This window comes from Parus major, chromosome 5, assembly GCF_001522545.3.
Source record: "Parus major isolate Abel chromosome 5, Parus_major1.1, whole genome shotgun sequence".
Taxonomy (NCBI): domain Eukaryota; kingdom Metazoa; phylum Chordata; class Aves; order Passeriformes; family Paridae; genus Parus; species Parus major.
In genome coordinates, this window is record NC_031774.1 from 46,272,433 (window position 1) to 46,298,596 (window position 26,164).

The window sequence follows — 26,164 nt, forward strand, 5'->3', positions numbered from 1 at the left end:
CACAAGAGTTTTGTTATCAAGGAATTCTTCTACCCAGGCTACACATATGTCTCTGCAGTGCAGTAAATAAATCTTTTATCAACTTTTACCAGGTTTAGGTTTGAATTGAGAAAAAAAAATTCTTTAAATCTTCTCAAGAGCTATCCTGTGTAAAGGGCTAAATCTCAGATTATTTGAAACGGTAGAAAAAGTCCTGTTGGCCTCAGGAATTCTTGGGCTCAATGCAAAGTACTTCTCAAAGAAAAGGAGTACTCCCACCAGAACCTGTGAGATGTGGTGTTTAAATGGCAAAGGGACAGGTAAGGCAGCTGCAAACAAATCAGTGCTGTTAAATCCCTGCTCTTTGCCAAGCTCTGACAAGGGATACACTTTCCAATTGAGGGGGATGGTGCTTCTCAGGAGGGAAATCTCCGTGCTCAAGATGCGTTGCACCAAGACTGGGATATCACTGTAAAGATACAAAGAAGGAGGTGCTCTTCAAAGCTACCTGAATTTGGTAGGGAGGAGACAAAAATCTCCTGAGATTCATTTAACTGAAAAGCATGTTTACAACCACACTGACTTGTTGCATGATTTTTCCAGCACTTCCAGTACATGAATCCTTTCCAAACGTAGTGGATGCTTGGAACACGTGCAGTGGTGGTAGCAGAGAAGGCAACTGTCCCTTTGGTCCCTAGGAGACAGAGCACACTGGGAATATTTTCCCTGAGCAGGAACTTCTCATCACGGACTGCAGACAGTCTTGTACCAGTGCTCACAGGAATGGGGGCACAAATGTAAGCAATATTCTGATCATCTTCTTTCTACTATGGGTTCAGCTAAATATAGTTTTTCACTTCCTGTCCTAAATGGCTATGTGCTGGTTTGTATTGTTGGCTTTACAACCTAGAGGCAACACAGGCTGAAAAATGTGCATGTAAGTTGCACACCTCCCTTGCTCTGTGTGCACAGGTATTGACATAAAGCAGTGGGTCCTGGAGACCAGCTGGGAGTGTTGCTTGCTACAAATTTGGGCTCGCTCCATCCCTTATCAAACCATGTGTACATAGTCCATGTACTTTAGAGATGATCTATTTTATAGCATATTTCCAAATGATAGTAGGACTGTATTTCCACTCATTCATCAGTATATATAGATGGTTTCTCTCTATATGTATATATGTATATATGTATAGGACTGTGAGATTTAGAAAAATCTCCAAAATTACCTTAATAATAGACATTAAAGAAAATACCTTAACCAAATCCATTAGGAAGAAAAAAGCTGGAGAATTTTGAATGCTTGTCTGGGTCAATTGATAAAGAGCATGGAAACCAAAGTGCCTTAGTGAAACGTGGACAAAATATTGTCCATCACAGAACTTCAACCTTTATAATTTTGAAGGGAGAAGGTTTTTTCCATTTGGGAATAGAAATAAATAGCTTTTTGGAAGGCAATTAAAATGAACAGGCAGCTGTTTGGAATGACTGGTCAAATTCTAGTGCAGATGGATCTGTGGGAAGAGTGAAGATGTGGCCATCAAAAGCCTATGGTGCTCCAGATTACACTTTTCCAACTGTATTAAAAGACATTCCCCCGTGTAGGGGTGTCTGCATGTTTGTTTCAGTTGCCCTTTGTGAGGAGTTAGAAATTAATGACAATGAATTTAGGTATTTAATATGTCATTATAATCTTTCTAATTAGGTTTAGGATTAGGAAGAATTAGGGGAAAGCATGTTTAACACATGTTCTGTGGAAGACCAGAGAGGCTATGATGCCTCTTGCTATAATGTCATCAGTTCTGGGTGGTCCTAAAGTCACAAGGGATGGGATGTGCTGGGGGACCTGGTCTTGGCAGTCCCAGTGTTCAGAGCAGCAGCTGAATCACAGATAATTTTGCTGACCTGGAGCCGTTAATTCTGTCTGAGGAATTAAAGCAGTGATGATTAAAAAGCTGAGATGTTTGATCATTATAAAAAAGTTTAGCTTTAAAGTATTCATACTACTGAAAGAAGACTCTCAGATTCTCTAGATCAAAAATGAGAAAACAAGAATAAAAGGAGACTATGTTTCACTACAGAAGAGAGCTTAAGAAGGATTTTAAGAACCAGTGGAAGCAGTTAATGCAAAATCATGCTACGAGAGCAATGAAGTTGCAATTCTTGGATCTCAAAGCAGGCATTGGTCTGCAGCGATCTGCAATTCAGTGTGTGTCCTGTATTTCATCCTAATTCAAATTTTGAGATTAGTTTTTTTCTATGGTGTTGGGTAGGTGTTTCATGATGAGCAACAAAACAGAATCTCTAGAGTAAATCCTCATCTGGAGCCAGATAAAATCATGCATACCTGTCTGCCTGTATGAGAAAACGTCTTTTTTAAAATCTAGGCACAGGTACATGAGAGGTTTAGTGAAGGTGCTTCCTTCTCCAGAATTTGCTGAATGAGAGGAGGCAATGCTTGCACAGGCCTGGTGGGCATGGCGTGGGCTCCTGACTGTCTTCTCTGAGCTGTAAACTTGTTCAAAGCTAGGTCAGGTTACCAGAAGTACTGGCCATGGGCCACAGAGGACATTGTGTGGCACTTGTGGGGTGAAGTCTCTGGGTGCCACCCATGAATTTGAAGAGCAAAGTGCCTGAGGGGGATATATATGACTGAGTCCGGTCCCGCTTACCCACCACTTGAAGGAGGGTGCACAGCTTTTCCAGGAGAGCCAGCCAGCAGTGCAGTACTCTGAAATTCCTTGTTGCAAGGTGGGACATGTTTATACTGCAAAGTGGGAGATGCAAGGGTGCTGGGCACACCCTGGCTCTGAAACTAGCTGCACAAAGGTGAGAAGACAGCTGAACAAACAGGCAGGTATCCATGGAGAACTGTCCACCAAAAAAGATGCACAGGGTCAAAATCTGTCAAACCACTTCTATGCTATCCAGCCAGAGAAGGCTGTGGTACACAAGAGAGAGGAGAGTTGTCCTTGTGCAGTGATTACTCCCCATCTGCTGTGGAGGGCAGGGCTGTTACACAGGATTGCTTGTGTGTATGTTGTATTTCCTTGGCACTCCACTCTCCCTCCATCACTCTCTTTGGCAACCCTGATCACTCATACAATGCGGGAACACAAGTGCCATTCCCTTCCTTCACCTTGGCAAAGGCAATTCCTAAACCACACAGATGCACATGGCTTAGTTGGAGCCATGCTCTGGTGTCAGTCTGGAGAAACTGTCCAGAGCTGGAGCTGGCTGAGTTCAGATTCCTTCCCAGGCTATCAGGTGGTTTTATCTCAGAGAGGCAAGGCAAGCTTTCAGCTGGTGTCCTTTAATTGTGAAGCTTGGCAGGGGGGGAGGGTAAGTGTCTGTGAAAGTACCTGGTAACACAGCACTGTGAAGCAGCTGTGGTTGAGGGAGCAGCGCTGTTTAACCTGGTCAAATGAAATGAAGCTGCAAGCATCACCCAGTATGGTAAATATTGTAGCTACAAGCCTTTCCTCTGTCCATTCTGTACCTGTCGGAGCTATCTAAAGTAATTCTATCCACCTCCAGAAATGAGATCCCTCTACACCCTGCTGGAGGGGACCATGAGGGCAGCACTTCCCACAAGATAATCTGTTGCAAGAGTTTTGAAGTGTTTAGCTCCTCTTTGCCTGCACCCAAAACGGTATAAATCTTTTTGCAAGTGAAGATGATTACTTGAGCAGGAAAGGATTAGCAGATGTGAGCATTGCATAGCTGGTTGTGCTAGTCACATTTTCCTAAATAGATATTCTGTTAGATACACGCGAGCCAGGGAGTGCTATGGAATGCAGCTCTTTTCAAATAGATGAATACATACATGCCTATGTGTGTGCCTTTCCCAGACTTTGCTAAACAGAGAATGTCTGAGTAAAGGATTTCTGCTTTCTGCATTACTGGTACCTTTAAAAGGGACAAAGTGTTTCAGTAACTGTAATCGCATTGTATGATTAATATAAAGTCCTTGTCTGTCTGAAATGTGTTTCATGGGTATTAAGCCTCCCAACATCCAGCTGAAGACAGGTACTGTTACTATAGGAAGAGAAACTAAGGCACAAATTCATGGAGCTGATTTGATTATAGTCACTTCATAGCCCAATCCCCTGGGTCTTTGTTGAGCAGTGAAACTCTGGTCTACCTCAGACCATCCTTTAAGTTTGGGGTGAAGCTAAGAGCAGAATCTATTACTCAGAAAGCCCTTTCTCCTTGGTGGATGAGTTCCCTGCTGGATTATGGACCTAAACCATCTTCCTCAGTGTTTACACAGCCTCTACAGCTGAAGCAAAAGTGGTGTGTTGGGAGGATGTGGAAGTGGTACTCTTCCTGCAGTACCCTCCATTGCCCTGGATGAGGAGAAGCACAAAACCCCAACCTGAGAGCTGTTCTCTGAGGCAGGCAGGGAATCCTGGCTCTGAGAATGATCCTGCAAGGGGTGGGGCTGCTGGGATTTGCTCTAGGCAACTCAAGAGTCTGTACCAGCACTGTTCCTGGTAGGGTTGGAGTATCTGTTTTACTGTTAAAAATTATCTCCTGACCATGTTAATTAGTACTTTCTCTTTGCTTTTGCAAGGCTTATGAATTGTTGGGGAATTTCAAGTGCTTTGTTGAAAGGAACTGAATACAGACAACCTTCTGGATGCTGGGAAAACTTTGCCAAATATAGGGAATCCACACAGCTCACGTACATCCCTCCCATGGCCCTCCAGAGAAAGCCAGTCTTTTGAAGTCTCTTGCAAAAGCAGCTGTTGGGCAGAACAGAAAACAGCTGCAGTCCCTTGTGAACTGGATTAAATTTTCTGCTGCTTGGAAAAGTTCACCAAGGAAACAGAGGGAGACCAACAAATAGCAGAGTCCGGAGACAGACAGCACTGCTGGCTACCTGCATCGCTGTTCTGCAAATTGCTAGCAGACTTCTAGGCAAAAAAAGGTTGTCACACATACTTGGCTAAAGAACAGCCTGGGACCCAGCCCAACCTTTCATCTTTCCTGCCAAGAATCTTTCTCTTCTCTCTTTCCTTTTTTGCACCCCCTTGAGTTCTCTTCAAGGAATTTGTCACTCCTGATACCCTCCACAAAACAAGAAACCAGGCAAAGCTCAAAGCTTCTCCTGCTGAACCAACACACAGGAAAGAGCTTGGCTTTGACCAACTTTCCTTACTCTCTGTAGGACAAATATGTAATTCAGAATGTTTTTGTGTAATTGTGTCCTGAACTCCCATTCTAATCCTTTCTTAGGATTAAAAGAAAGTAGTTAATTTTAGGCTGGATCTCACTGATAACCTTTCCAGTCAAAAAGGAAAATTACTGCTACACTCCCAGCAGAGATGCTGAAAAACCAGTTGAAATTGCAGGAATGGCACTGTGAATAGCAGCCTGAGACAGATGATGGGCTTAGCCCTTTGGCCTGGCATTCTGCTGTCTCCCTTTGCTATTAGAGCTAGCTGTCTAGCTTTAGGCTGGATTTACCCTGCCTAACTTTAGGTGTTTAATTGTTGTGTCCATTTAGGAACCCATGGTGATCTCTGGTCTTACTGCAGAAGCAGCAGTTCCAGGGAGTAATTCAGGCGGACTGATGCCAGTGGGCAGAATCCAAGTCTTAAATTTGTTTGTGCCTCACCAAGCTGGGCAGGGAGCCAGGCCAGAGTGCTGTGTCCAGCACTAACCTTCTTTCCCCCTCTGACCCCCTGAGTCAGAGTGCCCCAGTGTCAGACAAGAAACTGGAGCCTGGAGGTAGTGGTGCCTGCAGCACAGATGTTTTGGGCATGATATGACCAAGACAGCCTTATTGTGGATTGTCTTAAACTACTGTGAACACAAAGCCTGTGGTGCATGACTTACCTACATTCTAGGTCTGGTGATGCAGTGGCCATAAACACAATTCAATGAACAGGCTTGAGGTCCTTGCAGTGGTCTGGTGGGTTCTGGGAGAGCTGATAGGTTTGTCTTGCTGCTTGGCAGGATCTGTATTGACATGCTGAGCTTCCAGTCACTGCAGGGACATTTTAGCAGTTCCTGATACTGCTCCACTAACCAGCCTTTTGATTCCAGGCTGTCCCACCAGCACAGGAGGATGAGTGCCATGCCCACCCACAAGACAGGTTGCTCAACTAAGTAAACTAGAACACCTTTCCCAGTCCGAGCAGTTTCTAGGTGTTCTGGAGGTGTTCACCACTAGAAGGTGGTGAGGGACCATGTCCTTTCACCTCTTCCTCTCCTTCCCTCAGGAAAGCAGATCTCTAACCCTGGCCCAGTATAAATGCAGGCAGGGATCCCATCAGGTAATAAAGCAAGAAATAAACACATTTCTCTAATGCCTAATCAAAGTTAGAGGCATATGAACTTGCTGGAGTAAGGCTTAAGGAGGACAGACAAAGGGTAGGTTCACAGATTTAGATAGTTGTTTTTTTCATTAAGACCACCACATACTGAAATCCATTCACACTGACACTAGTAAGCAATCTTACCCAAAACAGGAATATTTGTGTGTAAGCAAGCTGCTTTTTGTGGTGCCTTATGAGAGACTTCAAAAGTCTTGTGCTCTGCTCATTCAGGTATTGCAGAACGAAGGTCCAGTGGATTTACCTCCTTTGGCAAAAAACCCCCATTTCTAGTTGCAAATCATGACTAAGTGTTTGCAGATACTTCTTAGTACAGAGGAAAACTGTTCAGCGTTATGCAAGTTTGTGTGGTTAGCCTCTCATGTCTTGTGTGCCTCATGTCTACACTCAATCCACTCACAGGGTGAGCAAGGTCATAGCTTTTTATCACTAGTTCGACAGTTCTCTAAATATTTTGCCCAGGTTTTTGGCTCTAACACATCATTCTGATTTCAAATAATTTTTAATATATAGGATTTGAAACAGAATGGCTTTATGAAAGCTAAACTGCAGTCTGTTCTTAATGAAGTTTAAATTGGAAATTTGTCCCTCCCTTCTATTTTCCGTTTCCTTTTCCCCTCTTTGTTAGGTGATTACAATATAGAAAAGCATTCCCTGAGTTTCCATTCCCATCTTCCTTCCTGTCCAGATGAGCTGGAAAGGGGCAAAACCTCTGCCCATCACCTTGACCCTGCAGTAAAAGCAGGGGTGCTCTGGGCTTCTAATACTTCAGATGTTTTCGGAATGCAGAGAATAAGCCCTTCTTGCCAGGTCATGGCTTGGCTGGGCCCCTCTTGAGCACTGACATGGGAGGGTGAGGGAACTCTGGAGTTTCATTCCGGTCTTAAAGCCTAGGAAGTTGTTTCTCTTCTTCACAACATTTGCTTCTGGTTTCTGCATTGGACAAGCCTTTCCAGAGAACTTGAATAATCCAGCAAACATGTTTGGAGTTTTTTGTTGAGGAAAATGTCTGTTCTCTAGCCACTCTGACCCTGCCTTGGCTGGAGTTTCAGCAGCTCTCTTCTCTTTGCACTGAAAGGGCCTTGCAGAAGAATAAATTATCCTTCATTGCCGGCACACAAAGAAAAAATTTTAGTTTTGCTGATACGCTGAAATTCCTAAGAGAACAATGTGGGGTTGAAATAGGCAAAGGACAAATGCCCTGAAAATCTGTGATTGTAAATGTGGGGGAGAGCAGCTTATCATTAACTGACTGTTGTCAGGAAGGGAGTACAGCTAATAAGATCTGCAAAGTGGTTTTGACTTGACAGATTATGTTTTGACTGAGTAAAAAGAGAAAGACAGTTGATGTTCATGAGACAAATAGTTGACTGCAAAATATATATGTAAAATAAATACAAAATAAATTCACAAAAATAAATATGCAAAGTTACATATAGACAGCAGTACAGTTTGTGAGTACTAGCCAAGACATGTTACACCAATAGGATATAATAACCCCAGTCCAGTGTGAGGCCACAGGCAGCATATTCCATTGGTGTTAATGCAGAAAATGGCTAGACTGAAGGGGGAAAAAAGGCAGGGAGGTCTTTGAAAGAAGGGCTCTTCCTTCAGGAAGTTTTTGGATGTTTGTTTTTTATGTTGTTTCTATTCATGCCATGGCTGTGAGTGTGTGTGAGAAGGCTTGTTTGTCAGTAAAGCTGACCTGGGAACTCAGTAATGAGAATTAGCTTGTACTTTCTTGGGGGGTTTATGCATATGCAGTTCTTTATAGTATGTAGTATACATGACTATGTATTTAAATAGAGGGACAGACCTAATGAATCTAGGAAACACATAGTAGCTGGGAACTTAATAAACATCTAGTTGGAGCTCCCCATCCCTTGAGAGAACTCTCTGCTGAAAAGTTGTTGACAAGATCAAATAAGAGGGTCTGACAGGGGCATTGCTGCTGCTTCTCTATAAACACTTACAATTAAGCTTGTTTAATTTAGGAGGAATAAGCATTGGAGAGTTCATGGAAAGCACTGCAGGCACTCCCTGCTTCTCTGTTCCTGACTTACTTGACCCTGCCGCCCCTGCCCTTAGAGAACCACCACTGGTCCTGAACACCAGGTTTGTGCCCTGGTGAGGGACAGTGGTTACATGTTCCCCATAACATCCAGGAAGGCTTCTGCAGAGCTGACCTGACTCCTCACCTTGCAGTGGGGGCAAGGCTCTACTAAGTTCAAATGCAGATAAGCTGCAGTCACGTCCTCTGCCTACATTATGGAAATAATGAGGAAAAGACACATGTTAGCTTTAAACCTGGTGATGGCAGTAGCCAGGCCACCAGGGCTTAGCACAAGCTCAGTTGTTCTGCCAGTGGGCTCCATGTGTTTGTGCAGAGCCTGCTCCTAAGGCTCAGCTCCTTCAACCTAGCCCAGCCATCCTTGCTGTGCTCTGCAGGCAACAGTGCATGTCCACACAGCTCCTCCAGTGTGCTGCTGATCCATCAGACCTTCAAGCTGAGCCAGGTACTTTATAAGACACCAATCTGGTGTCATGTGTGAACAAAAAACTCTGTGGCTACTTGTTACTTAATAAATTGACAGATGATTTATAGTTCTTCAAGCTTCACAAGTGACCATGACACTTTTTTGCCCTTGAAGTATAGTAGAACTTGTTAATTTCTTTAACTTCCTCTGTTGGTTTTCACCAGGGCTTGGTGTACGGGTGGGTGGTTTAAGGGTAGGTGAGTTGTTCCTCACCTGATCACCTGATTCCTAGGGCCTTTAACGGAGCTCCCTAGCAGGATGATGACTTGCTCCACTTGGGCAAACCGTGATGAACATGTGCAAACAGGGTCCAGCTGCGTGCAAACCTGCTAGCCTTCAGAAGAGGGCATTTGGGAATCCCTGGCAGGTACAGAAGAACTCACTTGAACTGAGACTTCAATTGCAGAGCACAAAATTTACTGCTGAAATTGACAGTGCTTGTAACAGAAAGTGGAGTAGGTGGGAGACAGAGAGTTTTGCTGAGCTATGAGGTGCCAGGATATTTAGGAGATCCTTGGTTTGTCTTACCTCTTGGCTGCTGGAACAGCTGCTGCCTTGGCTATTAAGCTTGGGCCTTCCCAGGCTGAGCCAAAACTCCTGGACATGCAGAGCATCAACTGTAGAGCAAAGACCAAAGAGTCGAAGGGTGGACATTTAAGTAGAGTAGGAACAAGGGGACCAGTGAGCAGGAGGAAGTGCTCTGCCAACCACAGGCTCTCCACAGACCACAGGCTGAGAAGCACAACTTCCTGAGCTATAAACTTGTCACCAGGGTGGACTAGTAACACAAGCATTCTGCAAAGTAGGGAGGATACTGGACAGGCAAGTCTACTTCATGGGATGCACCAAGCTTCTCACATAATTTCTATTATCCAATTTTTCTGTACATCCAAGAACCTTACAATGCAGCAAGCTCCAATGACTTGCTTCACATCCTACTTCTTTCCCCCCTCTTTCTGCCTGTCAGACAACAAGAAACTTGTTTATTTCTGACTAGAGGGTGGCAATTAGCTGGGTGTGATCCCTGAAGATCTCAAGAACTTCCTTTCTACTTCTGGATTTTTCATTTTTGGTTATTTTATTTCAGTTCAGTCGTTTGACTTCTGTCAGATGCCTTGGCTCTGTTGTGAAAAAGCACTTATTAAAACCTGAATTTTCTGCAAGTCAGGGTCCACGTTTGGTGCGCAAAATTAGCTTTTGCACCACGGGGTTTTTCAATGTATTACTTTTCTGCCTTCCCATCTTCCTAATACTCTGGTTTAGGATGAAAAAACTCCAGATTTTTAAAGATGTTGAAGCTCTTTTGGCAGCTAGGTTGGGTTCAGGGTCTCACTTCCACCACCTGTTGGAAGAAAGAACAACCCAGCAAGGTGACCAAATTAATCATTCTCCTCCTTGTAGGATTAATTTGATCTGAACTGATCAAGTGATCAAAAAAAGAGCTGGCTTATGTGAATAAGTAGACGGCATCAAAAAATGGACATTTCTAAGATGAAAGCAAAATGAAGCATGATGTCCTCTAGTTGTGGCACTGCGTAACTTCCCTGACAGTGAACTGAAAGTAACAGCACATGAATTCACATGTGCTTTTGTGTTTGAGCAAAGATTTTTAAAAAGTCTGTGTAGTTTGGACACCAAGCTACCTCCATTCAATGTTGTCCTCAACACCTGTCTAATCAGAAGTGATACCAAACCAAAGAAAGCATAGGCAGCTCTGTTTCTTGCAATGGGTGAAACCTTGTACTTTAGTTGCTGTTCATGGAATTCCAATTTTTGCTGTAAGGAAAGAAGGTGACTATGAAAAAAAGGGATACAAAGATCTGCCCCTACAGCCAGTGGCACAGAGCCCTGCAGCCAAGTCCAGCTGGGTTGGTTGTGACACAGGACATAAACCAGTCCTGTGAGTCTTCTTTCAATCTTTCAATCTCAGCACTGTCATGTCACCCATTCCATGAAGCTCCATGCTTCCAGCTGTCTCTTTTAACCACAGGAATTAACGCTGTCTATCAGCTTCCATCAGGACTGCTCTGATGGCTTCAGCAGCTTCTATCTTTTCCTCCTACTTCAGGTGCTCCTTATAACCACTGTGCTTGAAGGGTTTCCACATGTCAGCTTCAGTCACAAGCTGGCTTGTCTCACATGCTATCTCTTCAGGTACCAGCTAGCTTTGGTGCAAAGTTGCTCTATCACCTGGCACATGGAGTTTGTGACTGAGTGTCTGGGTTTCTCCCTCAGTATCAAGCCAGCTGGCACACATTTTAAGACTTGTGGTTCGTGCTCTGCTATAAATGTAAATATACTATTGTAATTTCTTTCCTTGAGGACAGCACAGCAAACCCATGCTCTTGCTCTTTCTTGATAGCTTCTCATTTTCAGAGGGAGAAGTAAAAGCAATAAAACATAATAATGATGTCATCTAATAATCAAATTTTACAATCTGGTCTATTTAAACAATACTAAGGCACTCAGTCATTACTTATCAGTGCACTATGGAGCATTTGATTTCCAATTTAAGATTTAGTTTTAAAAACACATTATGCCTCTTCTCAGAGCAAATGTACAGGAGTAAAGAATTAATCCAGCAGTCCCTGCTGCTGTTTCACACAATTGCTGTGTGTCTCAGCTGCCTCAGGGAAATTCAGAGTGACCAGACACATACAGTCCAGCCAGGAAGCCCTTAGTGTCAGCAGATTTTTGACAATATTTTTGAAACCCTTTGTAAAGGTATGCTCAGGCTTTCACCTGCACAAAATTAAGTGGATTATATCTCCTTGCTGGTCTGCTGACTTCTGGGAACATTCAATTGGCAAGTGTGGCTTCTGGTTTCTAAAGCAATGAGTCATGGTGGTCATTACTGCAGTGTACAGTCACTGGGCAATAATTCAAACCACCACTGTCATTATTATTGCCTCCAACAAGCAGCCTGATACTTTCTGGAAGCCCAGGGCAGGTGTGTGAATGTAATCACTGAGCAATTAATTAGCCTGTGCAGCCAGTTAGTATGCAGCACACAGCTCCCTGCTTCCCAACTGAACCCAATTTAGCAGAACCACTGCAAGATTTAAACATACTTTTTGTTGTAGGAACTCAATAAAAGAAAAGAAAAGCAGGCAGCTCTAGGGACAGCTTTTCAGCTCCACGTCTTACCTAGCAAAATGAACACCTGCCTCTATCAGCCAAAGGGTTTTGCAGGACTGTGGGACAAGAACAGAGTTTTATGTTATTTTTGAAAACTGAGGCTTTAGAAATCATCTGATGCATGAATTCTGAGCAAATAGGAAAGGCCAGCTGCTCACCATGGTGGACCTGGAAATCCCTTCAACTGGCAGCACAGCAAGAACTCAGGAGCTGCCTGGGCTCCCTCCTCTCTGTGAAGTCACAGAGCTACTGCAGAGCCAGATTAAATTGCTGGATTAAGCATTCCCACAGCCCTATCCAAATCTTTGTGACAGCTGTGCCCAGGACAGAAGTCAAACATTGGTGCCATAACTGCGTCAACTGGTGTGTCATGGGTCACAGCATTACAGCTGAAAAAGGTCTGGGAGGTCATTCACTTCCATTTCTTAGCCAGCACAGATTTGATTCAATAAAATGTGTGCTACTGTTCCAAACCCAGCATTTTAAGAGATTTGGACAATGCAATCCTCTTCTTTTGGGAATTTATCCATCATCTCTTATAAGTCACTGACAGGAAATGTCTCACCAAACGTTCCCCTGATTCCATAAGATCCCACTAATGACTCTTCCTGTCTCTCCTTTTGCTACAGTCTCCCCTTTCACTCATCTGTTCTTTCTTCCCTCTCTACAGGTACAAGAGCCTGCTTAGCTCTTTCCAGGCTGGTCTAGCTTTTGAGAGGCGAATACCTCATCCCCAAGGGCCCACAAAATATTGGACTCCTGTTGAGCCAAAAAACAACAAAAACCTTATCCACTGCCCTAAATTTGCTGCACTGAAACACTCCACACACTCAAATAATGAGATTTTCCATTAAGGCAAACACTTTCAGGCTCTTACTTTTTCATCTTGTATATCTGAGTTTGGAATTATTTTCAATTTTCTATCCATTCCCCAGAAGTTAGACCCTACATGCAGTCTCATGTAGTTCTGTTATTTTTCTTCACCAGTCTGTTCTTGTTGCCAACCCCCAGCTGGTGCTGTGAGCAGGGCTCTCAGATGATGTGCCCGTGGGAGGGAACAGAGGGATGGATGTCTGCACCCCCGGCGGGGAACCCTGTGCCAGGGTCACTGTGTGCCTGATGCTCACCAGGTCCAAGCTGGTTTGTGTTACTTTCCTGACTCTGTCGATAACCCTCATTTCCCTCCAGGCAATGGGATTCCTGAGCATCAGCGCTTTGCTGGCCCCACCTTACATAATTAATGGTTAACACTGTTCTGCACCACAGGAGCTGTGGCTGTACATATCCCCTGGTGCCACCGGAGGACATTACAGCAATGACCTCCTTTTGAGTCAGGGCTCACACATCATTCAGATGTGACCAGGTTCATACCTATGTGACTAATTAGGGGAGTAATTTTTGCTGTTATGGAACATTTCATTATATGTCAACTTTCCCTTCAATTCATTACTTCTTTCCCACTACAGAGTATGAATATTGCCATCCAACATATATTTTCCTTTCACATGGTTACAAGGCTTTTTTTTTGGTCATTTCTTCTGTAAAAAAACCCCAACTGATGACTCAGGGTAACTTCCAAAAGCTGTCTTCCATTGTTTTACTTTATATGTTCAGATTATATTCATTAAAATCACATGCTGTTACCTCTGAAAGAAATTCCCTCAACTATGTGACAACCTGGGCTTTTATCACAAGTAAAGAGAGAGTTTCACTTATTTCAATTTGCTTTTTTTTTAAAGCACAGTTCTCTCAGCACTACTCTTGACTATGATCTTAAAAAAAGATTTATTAAAATAATTTATTAAAAGGTTCTGTGAACTAATAACCTTAATCTAAAACCAGTATTACAGAGGTGCCTGTGTTTTATGAGAAAGCTGTCTGTGAAGGGTTGAAAAAGAAAAAAAACTGCTAAAAATTAAATCTCTGTGTTGCTTTTGGGAATTGAAAGGCTATTTTTATATAAACTGACTTTTGGGACAGACTTACTGTGTTAGGTTAGGCCTTTGACATTACTCTCTTCAGTAGTTTAGGACTGACCTTATTTAAAATGTAGTACCTTAAGATTTGTATCTTTAAAAATAAAAGGGAAAGGAAAAAATATTTGAAGTAAGAACAAATAAAAAGTGAGAGTCCTATTTTCAGTTCTGACATCAAAGCAGAAAATCAGAGCAGCAAAACACTTTTTGTGTATGTTCTCTTACCTTTTCTTTAAATCTAAAATTAGTTAATCAAACTAATGACAAGCCCATATCCCCATGAGTCTATGGTCTTATCCATGGTCAGTGACCAGACATTTCAACAGAAGTATTTCCACTGCCTGCAGAGCTAAACACATGTATAAATACTTTGTCAAATCAGCACCATAGCTCAAAGCCAGTATTTAACATCACTCTGCCATTAGACTGCAGGGGCTCCCCTGCTGCATCGCTACTTTTGAAGACATGAAACATCTCTCAGACCCTTCATCTGGAGGGTGGTGTCTCGGGGACAGGCATGCTCAATGCTCTGTGGCTCTGGCTGCCCTGTGCATACCTTTCCTGTGTCTGTGGGCACCTGTACTTAGGCAGCATTGATGGGTGAGCCAAAAGCAACAGAGCTGAGCACAAAGCACCCTGCCAGCCTGCTGGCATAGCAATGTGCCTGTGGTCTGATGCCCCTCAAGAAGCATTACTGATGTCTAAGTGCCCCTGTGTCTGCCTCTGTGTTTGCACTTACAGTCTTTACTCCCCCCAGTTTTCCATTTGCCATTCTGCTTACCAGGGACTCCCTTGCTATGTTTCAGCCCTGTCAGAGATACCAGTGAAGAGGGGAAAGAGACACATCTCTGTCAGGCCCTTGCTGTGCGAAATTGCCTCCAGCTTCCAGGGATCAGCATCCTTGACAAACTCATCAAGACATGTCCTGTCTGGCTTCAGCTGAACATGAGCCAGGAAAGAGCTGGGGTGATCCTTGGCAAAGAAACAGCAGGGGTAAGTCCAAAGCAATTCCAGTTCAGACAGCCACATTTCCTGTCCTTGGTTAGGAGAGCAGTGCTTTTTTTTTCATGTGGAAGCAAAAATATTTAGCAGATTACTCTCTGTTTCCATTACCATTTGATGCTTTACCTCTCTCAACAGCACAAAACAGATATATTTGCTTTGGGAAAACAAGGAATATTATCTCTGGTTTTATTTACTTACCATGTAGAATTATGGAGATGGCTTCCCATTCACCACCATACCCACAAGTATGGTCATTATCCTAATCTGGAGCAATGAAAAAAAATCTGTGAAGAAAAGGACCTTAGATTCAGGGAGCTGCTGCAAGTCATTTTTATTGCAACAACTGGTGTCTGTTTTGCATAACCTGAGTATTAGAGAATTATAGACTTGTGCAAAGCTCAGAACTTGCTTAAGGAAAACAGCTCTGTGCCCAGAGGAGCTGCTCCCCTTTCCCAAGAGGTCTGAGAGGTGAGGCATAGCAGGCTATAGATGTCCTGGCTGGATCCTTCTGGAAGGACAGGTGCAAATGACCTGAGCTGATGTCAGGGCACACCTGCTCTGAGGATGTTTGGACCTGTCCCTTCGCTGAGTCAGTCTATCCCAGCATTAAATGCTGGCACAGCTGAGTGACACCCTCCAGCAGAATTGACCTGAGCAGCCTGGGCTGTGCAGTGCACCTCACTCTGAATTAGATTTTTCAATTAGTTTGAGCAAGTAATTCTCTTTGTTTTTCTGCTCTGTCTGTAAGTGGAGATGTGTGTGACTGACTGTGATGTAGCCATGTATGGCCCCAGGCCTCCTCAGCCATTATCCATTTCCCTGCAGGCAGGAGGGAAAGGCTCCGAGAGGCTTTGGGGAAGCATCTTGCCTGTTCCTCCTGCTCACGCTGCCCTTGGGCACAGCCTTCAGCAGGCAGAAGAGGAGGTGCATCAGAGGTGTCCCACGACAAAGGCAGCATCTCCTGCCCTCTGTGAGCCCACCTGAAACTGGGTATCACCATTCCCACCTGTGGTGAAAATAGAAGAGACTGATTTCAATACCAGTCCTGACCCAGGCTGTAGGGTTAAGTACAGCTCAGAAAACCCATCTCCTATTTCTCTGAACAGCCATAGTCCAATTTTAGCCTTTGGATCCATGGCAACCAGGCGTGCCGATCAGGAAAAAAGAAGTGATTCATTTCCAGGTTTCATTTCCCTGGTTGCTTAGATTAAATTTCAGATGTAGCAATATAAGATGGTGCTGTCTGGCAGTCATGGTTAGAGGGACAGCCTTGTGGGTGGTAGGATCTGGGCAAGGGAACCTCTCCCTGCAGATCCTATCTGCCTCCTCCCTTGAGACACTTACTGCCACAGAAGGTGGGGGCTGCCCTGCACTAGAAATCAGCCTGTGTAGGTTTGCATTTATTTGCATTTTCTCTGCCCTGATGGTAGACCTGAGCCTCTGGGGCTCCATTTCTTCTGAACTCAGAGGCCAAGATGACAGCACTGTGTGAGGTTGTGAAGCAGCCCTAAAGCTGTGTGTTCAGCGTGGGTGCTTCAAAGTGATTTGAGATGCCCATGTGACTGGGACTCATGGCAGGTAAAACTCCTGGCTTCTAGACAAGATTTTTAAAAATTCCTCTGCCCAAGAAATTAATGGTTTTTTGCTAGATTTCCATACATTACAGTTGATTAGTGATTTTATTAACTCACTTCTCTTTCTAATATTAATATTCAGGCTACAAAATTAGCTTAACTTTTTAGTTCAGTTTTTTTTAAAAATACCTTGACTCCCTTCTGCCTAAGCTTACTATCAAAGAACAGCTGAAGGTGAAGATTATTTTGTCTTTGTATCTGCACCTTCAAGATACATGCTAAAAATATCCCTGACAATGAGCTTTAATTAGAAACTCACTTAGGATCTCACACAATACAAAGAATGAGGCATTTTTCCTTTTTCTTGGTGGAGCAGCTTTGTGGGAAAGGACCTGTAGGGATGGTGGCCAGTGAGCTGGGTACAGACCCACTGAGGACAGGGCTCTGGGAACAGGGCTTGTTCAACCAGAGGACAACTTCAGGAGACCACACAGCAACCCCTGGTACCTGCAGGGAGGTCATGGAGAAGATAAAGCCAGGCTGTGCTCAGCACTGCAGGGTGGGAGGACAGGAGGCAACAGTGTACATTGAAACCAGAGGGCTCAGACTGGGTGCAGGGGAGCATTTTCTCCCTGTGAGGACAGAAAGGGGTGGGATAGATTGCCAAGAGAGGCTGTTCAGTCTCCAGCTTTGGACCTTCTCCAGACTTGTGCAGAGAAATCACTGAGGAACTTGGTCTGGCCTCATGGCTTCACCCAGGGGATTGGAGAAGGGCCCTCCCAGGACACCTGCCAGCCTGAATGTTCTTCTGGTCCCATACAAAAGCTCTGCCATGGACATTGTGGCCACCAGAGCCTTTGGCTTTATGTTCCACTCATGTACACTCAAATCTTTACCCATTAAATGTACAAGTGACTCCCTTGCTTTAGACCTGGACTGGGACATTCTAGGGTGACACATCTGTGATTTAGGGCACTGATGTGGGGACCATTGCTTAGCAATTTGTGAGTGCAGTTTTAAACTCTTAAGTTAGTGAAATAGTTTGCTTTAGACATAAGTGGGACATCAGTGATGCATAGAAACTTTGTGAGTCCCTACACAGGTCTGAATTTCACTTAGATGAAATGTCCCTTTCTCCATTATTTTTGTTGCATAAAGCTTAACTAAGTGGAACAAAGCTAAAATAAGGCTATTTAAAGGTGGATTTTACTGATAAAAATCTACGTTGCCTATGACCTAAAATAAAGTTTAGAAGCTCACATAATGTAGCTGAGCTCTTGATTCTTCTCTCCTTTTTCAGATATTCTTAGTTAGGAAAGAGGGTAATGTGAACAACATGGTCCTTGCAGTCCGCCTACCAGTGCAGAACGAGGCTCCTGGTGTGCTGGAGTACAACATTAAAGAAGAAAAATCAAGTAAGGTCTTTATATTTTCTGGTCTTGCTCTGGTTATTTTGCTGGATCCTCTTGTGATCACCAATATTTATGTAATCTCACTTGCACTGAACAGGTTCCTCTTGTGACTGGCAGCAGATCTTGCTTTTATGATGTACTTCAGTTAATATTTCCTGCAGCTGCTTTACCTCAGCTCCCTTGTGGTTCTGCACCTTCTGTTATCATTTACAGACTCACAATAGAGAAATAAAGCACCTCCACATGAGGAGGCCAGTGCTTTGATCACGTGAGGGGAGCTGCCTTTCACCAGCTGGAAGTCCTGAGGAAAGCAGAAAGCACTGGCAGACTAAGCTTTGTTAAGTCACTGACTGTCTCTATTTAAGCCACTGAATTTGAGGGTCACCTGACATCTGCTACGTTGCCTTTTCACGAACCTTGTACAGTCACACTGAACAACAAGTTATTCCTAAACTGCCTGTTTTCAAAGCCAGCCAAGGCAGCTTCGGTGGTATCGGTGCTATTCCCAGTTGGATAGCCAAGTCTGCCATGAGCAAGTGAAAATCAACCCTGCTCACAGTCAGCCACATCTAATGCAGCCCTCTGTGTCAATAGATGTGCAAGGCATATGATTTCCACTTTCACAGGAATATTTGGAAACACCTGAGTTTTAGGATAGTCATAGAAACACACAGTCAAAAGAGTTCATAAAATAACTTCACACTATTTATTTATCTGAACACATCTACGTCCTCTGCCACTGAGTTCTGTCACAAAGCCAGCTCCCCAGAGAAACTGTTTTATTCTCTGCTAAAACACTTGTGTTTCTGCTGATCAGTGTTGCAACATTACTTTCCCCTTGTTCAAATGAACTTTTACAGTTGCTTAAATAGTTTTTCCTTCTCCTATATTTCTTCGCATACCTCTGCATTGTAAACAGACTTTAAAGCCCGAGGTACAACTGAATCTCTTAAAGTGTTCTAACCTCAAGGCCAGACCACAATCTGTCACAGCATTGCTCCTGCACATGCTCCCTGTCTGGCTGCTGCAGCCCCCGGGAAGCTTTCTCTCTCATCTGCCTGCTCCTGTGAGCACCCAGAGGCAGAGATGCTCAGTGTCCAGTGCTCCCGTGTGAGGACAGGAACAACAAACCTTTTGCCAAAACTTCAGGTGTTCAATTAAGAATACAAGGGCAAGGGTTAGCTGCAGGGTAGGGAAACTTTTCTCTATTTAGCTCTTTGAACTTGACCCAGGACTTAGATTTTTCATGGTGGGAAATCAGTTTTTGATGATTCAAGCTTTCCTTTGGATAAAAGTTAAAAAAATCAAATCACGTCATCCTAAAAAATGTCATTTATAGAAATGTTACTTCTTGACTTGCGTCCTGTGCTGTAAAATCTGATTTCTTTTAGAAAAGGCAAAGTAAAATGTAGTACAAAAACGGCACTGAGCTAGCCTATCTAAAGAGACTTTGCTGCCGTGCTTTTTCTAATTTATCACTACCTTAATGCAAAGTATATATGGGGAGACAAGCTTTCTGGTAGAAACAAGAATTAAATCCGTTTCCACCACTTTCATACAAGTTGCAAAGTAAGTGAAGGAAGGTAATTAAAATTCAGCTCTCATTCATAAAGTAGGAGAACTGCCATCACATGCAACAATTCCAGCGGCCATGAGGCTCATGCATTGCTATGGTAGATATTCACATTATTTTTAGCTTGAGTTCTGTCGGTGTTGTGTATCAGTTGGTAGAAAGCCTCTCAGTTCTCCATCCTGCACTCTGTTGACAAGAACACACTGGGTACAGAAATGGTCGCTCTTTTGCTTCCTTTGTCATTAGGGTAAGTACCTTGGATTTTAAGTATAAAAGAAATTGGATGAATTCTTGTTAATAAAGCCAAAGGACTGTACTTAGTAGAAGGAGAGATGGTATATCTTCTGTGTCACAGACTTATCTAATACCTTAGGTAATTAATTAATTCTTTAGCTTTGTTAACTGCATTACTACACTGCCTTCTAAACTTTTTTCAGAAATAAAAGATGTCCAAATGCTTTAAAAGAATTTAGAACCTGAGCTTCCTTGAGAAGTAACCTGGTATGTCTGGATTGCCTCAGATTGATGATGTGCCCTTCACTTCATCCTTGGTATTCTGTAAGTGTCAGGGTAGGAGACCTCTGAGCACTCCTGGAGACACTCTCTTGGCTGTGGAATATAAGTAAGTTGGGAATTTGGTGTTACACTCCTGAAAATATGTGAAAGACCCCAGCTGCATAGCCTGAGGGCCACTGTGGACTGGCAGGGTTTTTCCAAATATCTATTCTTTACCTTCAGAAAAATCTATCTTTCCTTTCTGACACATAAGCAATGATCTGTGTGACTTGCTCCAGGAGAGCAGTTTGTCCCTTTCTGAGATCTGGCTTCTCCTAAAGCGTTTGAAGAAGCAGGAACAAATTCTTCTCCTTACCTCAGTTCAACTCGTTAGACTCCACACAGTTGATGCATTCAGATGTAAACTGAAATCTGGATTTGTCTTGACATACAGAGTTCTGATTTTATGGAGAGCCTTCCTTCAGTTAAAATTCAAGTCGCAACCTAGCAAAATTCAAGTTGCAACCAGCTTACTATTTTGAATAACATTGCCAGCTGCTTCTTGTCCTTGGCTGTTTGTAGCGCCACTCTCATTCCATCCTACTTTTCAGTCAGGATCTGAGGAGGCTTTCCCTGGTACCACGATGATGGTACAAATTATTGCCCAGCCCCTGTGCTCCATATGAAGATGGCCATTCAATGAAGTACAAAAAAATCTTTCAGAATCTTCTTGGCATTGCACTGCCAAATAAGAGTGGCTCATTGTTTTATGATTTCTTTTCCCCATATCAACTTTGTTGATACTTCATTAAATATTTAGGGAAGTATAGTTTTCTGATGGGAAGACTGTATTTAGTTGTGATTTCTCTTTTTAAATGGAAATCCACAAAGAACCCAAGAGGTAAGGGAATAAAGAAATTAAACCTCTTTCCTTTTTTTTTTTTTTCTGGGAAATTTTCACCTCTTCTGTGAAGTAGCCCTTAGAGAGAACAGGAGAATGGACTTAAAATTTTTTCTTCTGGTTCTTTTTGGTTGTAATTCTTCCAGAGACAGGAAGGCTAAATACCAGCAGTATCAGTAGCTATAGAAGAGACCAACCAGCTGATGTCAGATACCATACGGTTCATCAGAAAGCTGAGACACCTGGCAAGTTTCAAAGCCTTGGATCTCTGTGGTTTTGCACTTGGCCTGAAGGATCCCTTACTTCTTACTGAAAGCAGTGGAAATCTCCAAGACCTAAAGCTGGTTACAAAATTTTTACCATTTAAAGATGCAGTGTTGGCAGCTACCTCTCAGTCTTTGCCAAAATCTTGACTACTTTGTGCACTTTCTCTTCTGAGAGTTGCCCCTTATGCTTCATTCTGAGATGGAGCCCCAGCCTCACAAACTGAGCACTCCTTCCTCAGCTGACTCCTGCCCTTGGCTCTTATCAACAAACTGGTGGCATCTTCAGGCCCTAAATTCCCCTCCTTTTCGGGTATATATCTTCAGAAGTCATCCTGCTGACCTCAGCTCCATTGCAGCAGTATTAAAATGGAAGAATCAGATGTCTGAAGTACATACACATTTCTGAAGTAGAGTATACTAAGAGCTTGGAAGAAGCATCTGAGTACCACAGTGCAGGTAGTGACACTAGCTTTTACTTTCACCAAGAATCATGAAGGCACCTGCTACAGGGGCAAAGTCCTTTAATAGAGGAATTCTCTATCACCATAAACTGTGGTTAATAGTTTCTTTTTTTTTTCTTGGAAATTTTGTAAATAATAGCTGAAAAGAATTTGATTTCACAAAACACATGAGTTGATCACATACTTCTCAGGAATCTTTTACATATGCTTTGGTCTAGGATGTGTAGTAATTGTTTTCCAAGCTCTTCTGTACCAAGAAAAAAGGATGTGATTGCTTTCCAAGTAAGCAGAATGGCACTAAACACAAGTATCTGCAATTACACAGAATAAAAAACTTATTGTTCATATTATTAGATTTTTCAAAATAGAAATATAAATGAAATGTATTTGCTAAGTCCATCTTGAACTCTTCAAGTTCATATTGTAAGGGCTTTGAGGCTGACCTGATCCTGTCATAGCTGCCCATCTCCTGTAATCATGTCACCCACTGCTGCAACTGCCTTAGCTCACTTGGAGGTGTATTTTCAGAGGCTGTCTGCATGAGCCCATGTTGTGGAGTTGCTGTCCTTGTTCCTTATTTACACTGTACCTGGTGGGGACAATGTGCCACCAGACACAACTGTTCAGAAGCAGAGTGTGTTACAACACATGGTGCCAAGGCTCAAGGGCTTGGTTCCCCCAAAATCAGTGAGTGCACAGCTGAAGGAGGGGTTTATAGTGAAGTCTTGGCTTTAGTCTGGCTATTTCATTTATTAGAGGAAAATTATGATATTTAAAGTTCCCTGAGCTCTGGCCCTCCAAGCTTCTCTGCAGACCAACTCTGAATAAGCTGGACTATAACAAATATCTTGAAATAACCTCAGCAAAATCAAATGGGAAAACCAAAATAAATTATCTCCAAATAATACAAAAAAGTCCAGAACATGATTAATACCTCCTTTGAAGGATGAGACATGGTGCCATTGGACACGGTAGCTTATACTCAATTTCTGGTTTATGGACAGCAGCTGTACTCCAGGCTATGTGGTATGAGCTTGTGGTAAGGACTTACAATATACCTTGACAGAAAAGGTGCAGGCAATTACTGCACTCCAAAGCAGTTTTAGAGGAATCACTAAGTGTGGCTGCAAAATTGCAAGTCTGGTAGCAAAAAGGATGTTGATAAATCCAGTGTCTGGATCCTGGTCACCTTACTTGACCTTTCTTAAAGCCAGATTGAGCTCAGGAAGTGCAGACTGGAGTTTGATATGAAATACTTGAGACAGGAAGGATTTAGGAAAGGATTACAATTCAAGTAAAGCACACAGCAGCAGTTTAACCTGCCTGGTTAATTCTCTAACTACTTTTATCTGCTTGCCATGAAAGTTTATGAGGATCTGACCACTTTGTACATCTGTACAATGAACATCAGCCAGCAAACTCGATCAGGACAGAACGAAGAGTTACACCGGATACAGAAGCAGCGGGAAGGCACGCCTTGCTGGAGAGGCCAAACAGAAACTTAGATAAGCAAAGGTGTTCCTTTCCATTTTGGATGTTAGGAAATGTGAAATCAACAGGAAAAGATTACTGAAGGGCTAGGATTTTACAATATACTTCCTTGCCTTAATGATCCCAAATAGGTGCAGTCTAAAGATATGAAGGCAAGCTTAATTCTCAAAGTCAACTTTGCCAATTATTACAGTCACTTCAGTCACCTCAACACTGCCATTTCTCTTTCCCAAGCACATATGGGAAAAAACCCCAGTTTTTTATTATAGTCTAATGCCATTTGCACAGATAAAAAGGACATGTGCAGTCATTCTGACTGTCCTGTAACAGTAACAGATGGAAATTAAATGACAGCAATTGGGCAGCAGCTTGTTTACAGAGAGGCATTAGAGCAACAGGGAGATGGACTTTCTTCATCTCTGCAGGCTTAGCTCTAAACACAGCTGCTGGTAGCCATGGTCTTTACATCTCTGCAGCCTGAGGTGAGGGCTGTGGGCATGCCTGGCATGATGGCAGAGCTCAGATATGAAGGAGACAAACCCCCATGGGTGTGCCTGCATTGGTCAGTGCGTCTCAGCGCTGTGATAACACTAACTCACAGGGCAGGGAAGAGGAGGCAGATTGAGTAGGAACAACTCAGTAGATGCTCTCTGTTGGCTCAAGCACCTCCAGATGCTGACAATAGACTTGTCTATTGCACTCCTCTGGCTAACATGGCCCACTATGGTAATTTATGGGAGATTTCCCTGTTTAATTTTGTTAATGTTTATTTTAATACATAATGCTGAGGCTGGATTAATGAACTCGGAGACTAAAGTACTTGCTGCTGACATGTCACAGTACGGTCAGGTGGTATTTTCCCATGTGAACTACATTGTAGTTCTGCACAAATGAGGTCATGGGAAAAAATAGGAGGATAGCTCAGTTACTGCAATCTACAAACAATTTAACTCCTTTCATGCGAGTGGCCAGTTGTGCAGATGAACTTTGTGATGTGAGTATTTTTGTGGAAGTGTTGACAGTTCTTGCAATAGCTTCCTCAGTTTTGCAAGTCTTCTGCTAACATTCTGTCTCCTGGAATCAGGAAGTAGAGTGAAGATAGGCAGATTTTTATTTTTTTTCCATAAAGAAAAATAACCACCACAAATGCAGTAAAAAGCCTTACAATTTTGGTAATACTCAAAAAACAGAAGATAACAGAAGATAAAGGAAAACAACCTATAAGAAGACAATCTGCCATTTAAAAAATTGTTTTTCATTACATTTATTTTGGATCCCTTCTGAACTGAAATGAAGATAGAAAAGATAGAAATCTGTGGCACAGACTGAGGTCAGAAAGATGGGATCCTTCATAGCTGAAGTGAATAAACTTTCACTTGTTGTGTTGTGCTGGTAAACCTGACTCTAAGATGAAGACATTTATTTGGGTAGCATTTTCAGATTTTCATGGGAGGTTTTAAAGATTGGGCTGGATGAAGCCTTGAGTGACTTAATTTGACCTCATGGATGGCCTTGGTTTTAGAAGGATTTTGGGCTTGAGATCTGCTGTCCCTGCCAGCCTGTGGGATCCCATAAGTGATACTGAGTCAGACTGTGGGCAAGCTCAGGGCAGACAGCAGTTCTCAGAAGGGATGTCTCAGTAGAGCAGCAAAAGCACTTCCCATTCTCTAAGGTCCAGGTTCTTGAAATACCACTGAGATTCACAGAGGGATAGTGGTGAAAAAAGAAGTAAAACAAATATTTTCTGTACTAGTGTGTCACTGTGATCTCCCCAAAACCCATAGCTTTCCTTCCTTCAGCTTCTCCTCCCTTTGTGTATAGGGAAAGATAGAATGTGCTCATTTTATTTAATCAGTGCAGACTTGCAGCTAACTCTTATCAGGTACTCAAACATACTTGAAAAGGCCCAGTAATGCCTCACAGAGGCAATCATATGCCCCTAGGCATATTGGAGAGCTGAGCTTGCTGCAGGCTGAAATAGACTTCATCATGTGCCATTAATAACACTGCAAATCTCCTGGACTGTTGTTGCACAGATATTAAAGGGAATTTTCAGTTGGCATGAGACAATCCAAGGAGTAAATGTACATTCCACCCTTTCCAAGTCAAACCTCTCAAAACAATCTCTGGCTCTGCAGGCAGAAGGGCCCATCAGAAAGCATATTTGGTTACTTTTGTTATCACTGCAATGATACCACAGTTCTTTTTTAAAGGGTCACATAAAACAGTTGGCCTCCTTCAGTGGAAGCCCTGCAGTATTCAATACCGGAAAGAAGAATTCTTAATTCTGTAAACTAAGGCAAGAAAGCAGGGTAAAACTATTTATAGCTTTGATTTCCTCTGAATAGATGAGAGGCTGAACCTGACATTACAGAGTGAAAAGATCAAGGTGGTGTTTTTTTTTGGTTCTTCGGTTGTGTGTGGTTTTTTTTGATAACCTATTCTGGCATTCAGCAATAAAGCAAAGAGAGGACTGACTTGGCATCTTGTGAACTGCCCTGGAGACTTGTCTACTAGTCAGGAAGGTCATTAAGCATCTTCAAGTTCACTACAGAATATGACTTTACTGTATATATATATATTTATGTATATAAGGAAAAAATAGTTGTCCCAGCAACTAGTAGTGAAGGTACTGCAGCCCCACAGGCAAGTACAAGTACAAGTAAAGTTGGTGGAAAAGGGCATGGGGAGAGAGGAGAGTCAGGTTTTATGTGAGTTCAGGCTGTAAATTCATGCTGACACTGCTGCCATGAGAACGGCTTTTACCATTCGTCATCTATCAATAGCACGTGTCCCTGCCCTCCAGCCCCTCTGGTTGCTGCCTTCCTCTGCCTCATGCAGATTATGGTTGGGAAGGAGTGAGCAACGTGGATGTGGGGCTGTGAAAGCAGGACAGTGTGGTGGGGCAATGCTTCCTTAGAGGTGTTACCATATGCTGGTTTATGTGGAATAAAGTCTGGAATGGAAAAAAAAAACATGTTAAAGGGCTGAGGGGCTATGGGTGACTTTGGG

The 26,164-nt window shown here is 43.0% G+C and overlaps 1 protein-coding gene across 2 annotated transcripts in view; it reads left to right on the plus strand.

The window, feature by feature from the left end:
* The window catches only part of RIN3 (Ras and Rab interactor 3), a 65,020-nt gene that overhangs the window by 3,274 nt on the left and 35,582 nt on the right, over positions 1 to 26,164 (plus strand). Inside the window, exons 2-4 of one of the 2 annotated variants that reach the window (XM_015632188.2) lie at positions 583 to 776; positions 14,781 to 14,967; positions 17,854 to 17,968. In XM_015632188.2, the coding sequence (XP_015487674.1) occupies positions 619 to 776; positions 14,781 to 14,967; positions 17,854 to 17,968 (460 nt within the window). In that variant the 5' untranslated portion in view covers positions 583 to 618. The remainder of the gene's footprint in view (positions 1 to 582; positions 777 to 14,780; positions 14,968 to 17,853; positions 17,969 to 26,164) is intronic. The other variant, XM_015632189.3, reaches the window with a different exon arrangement.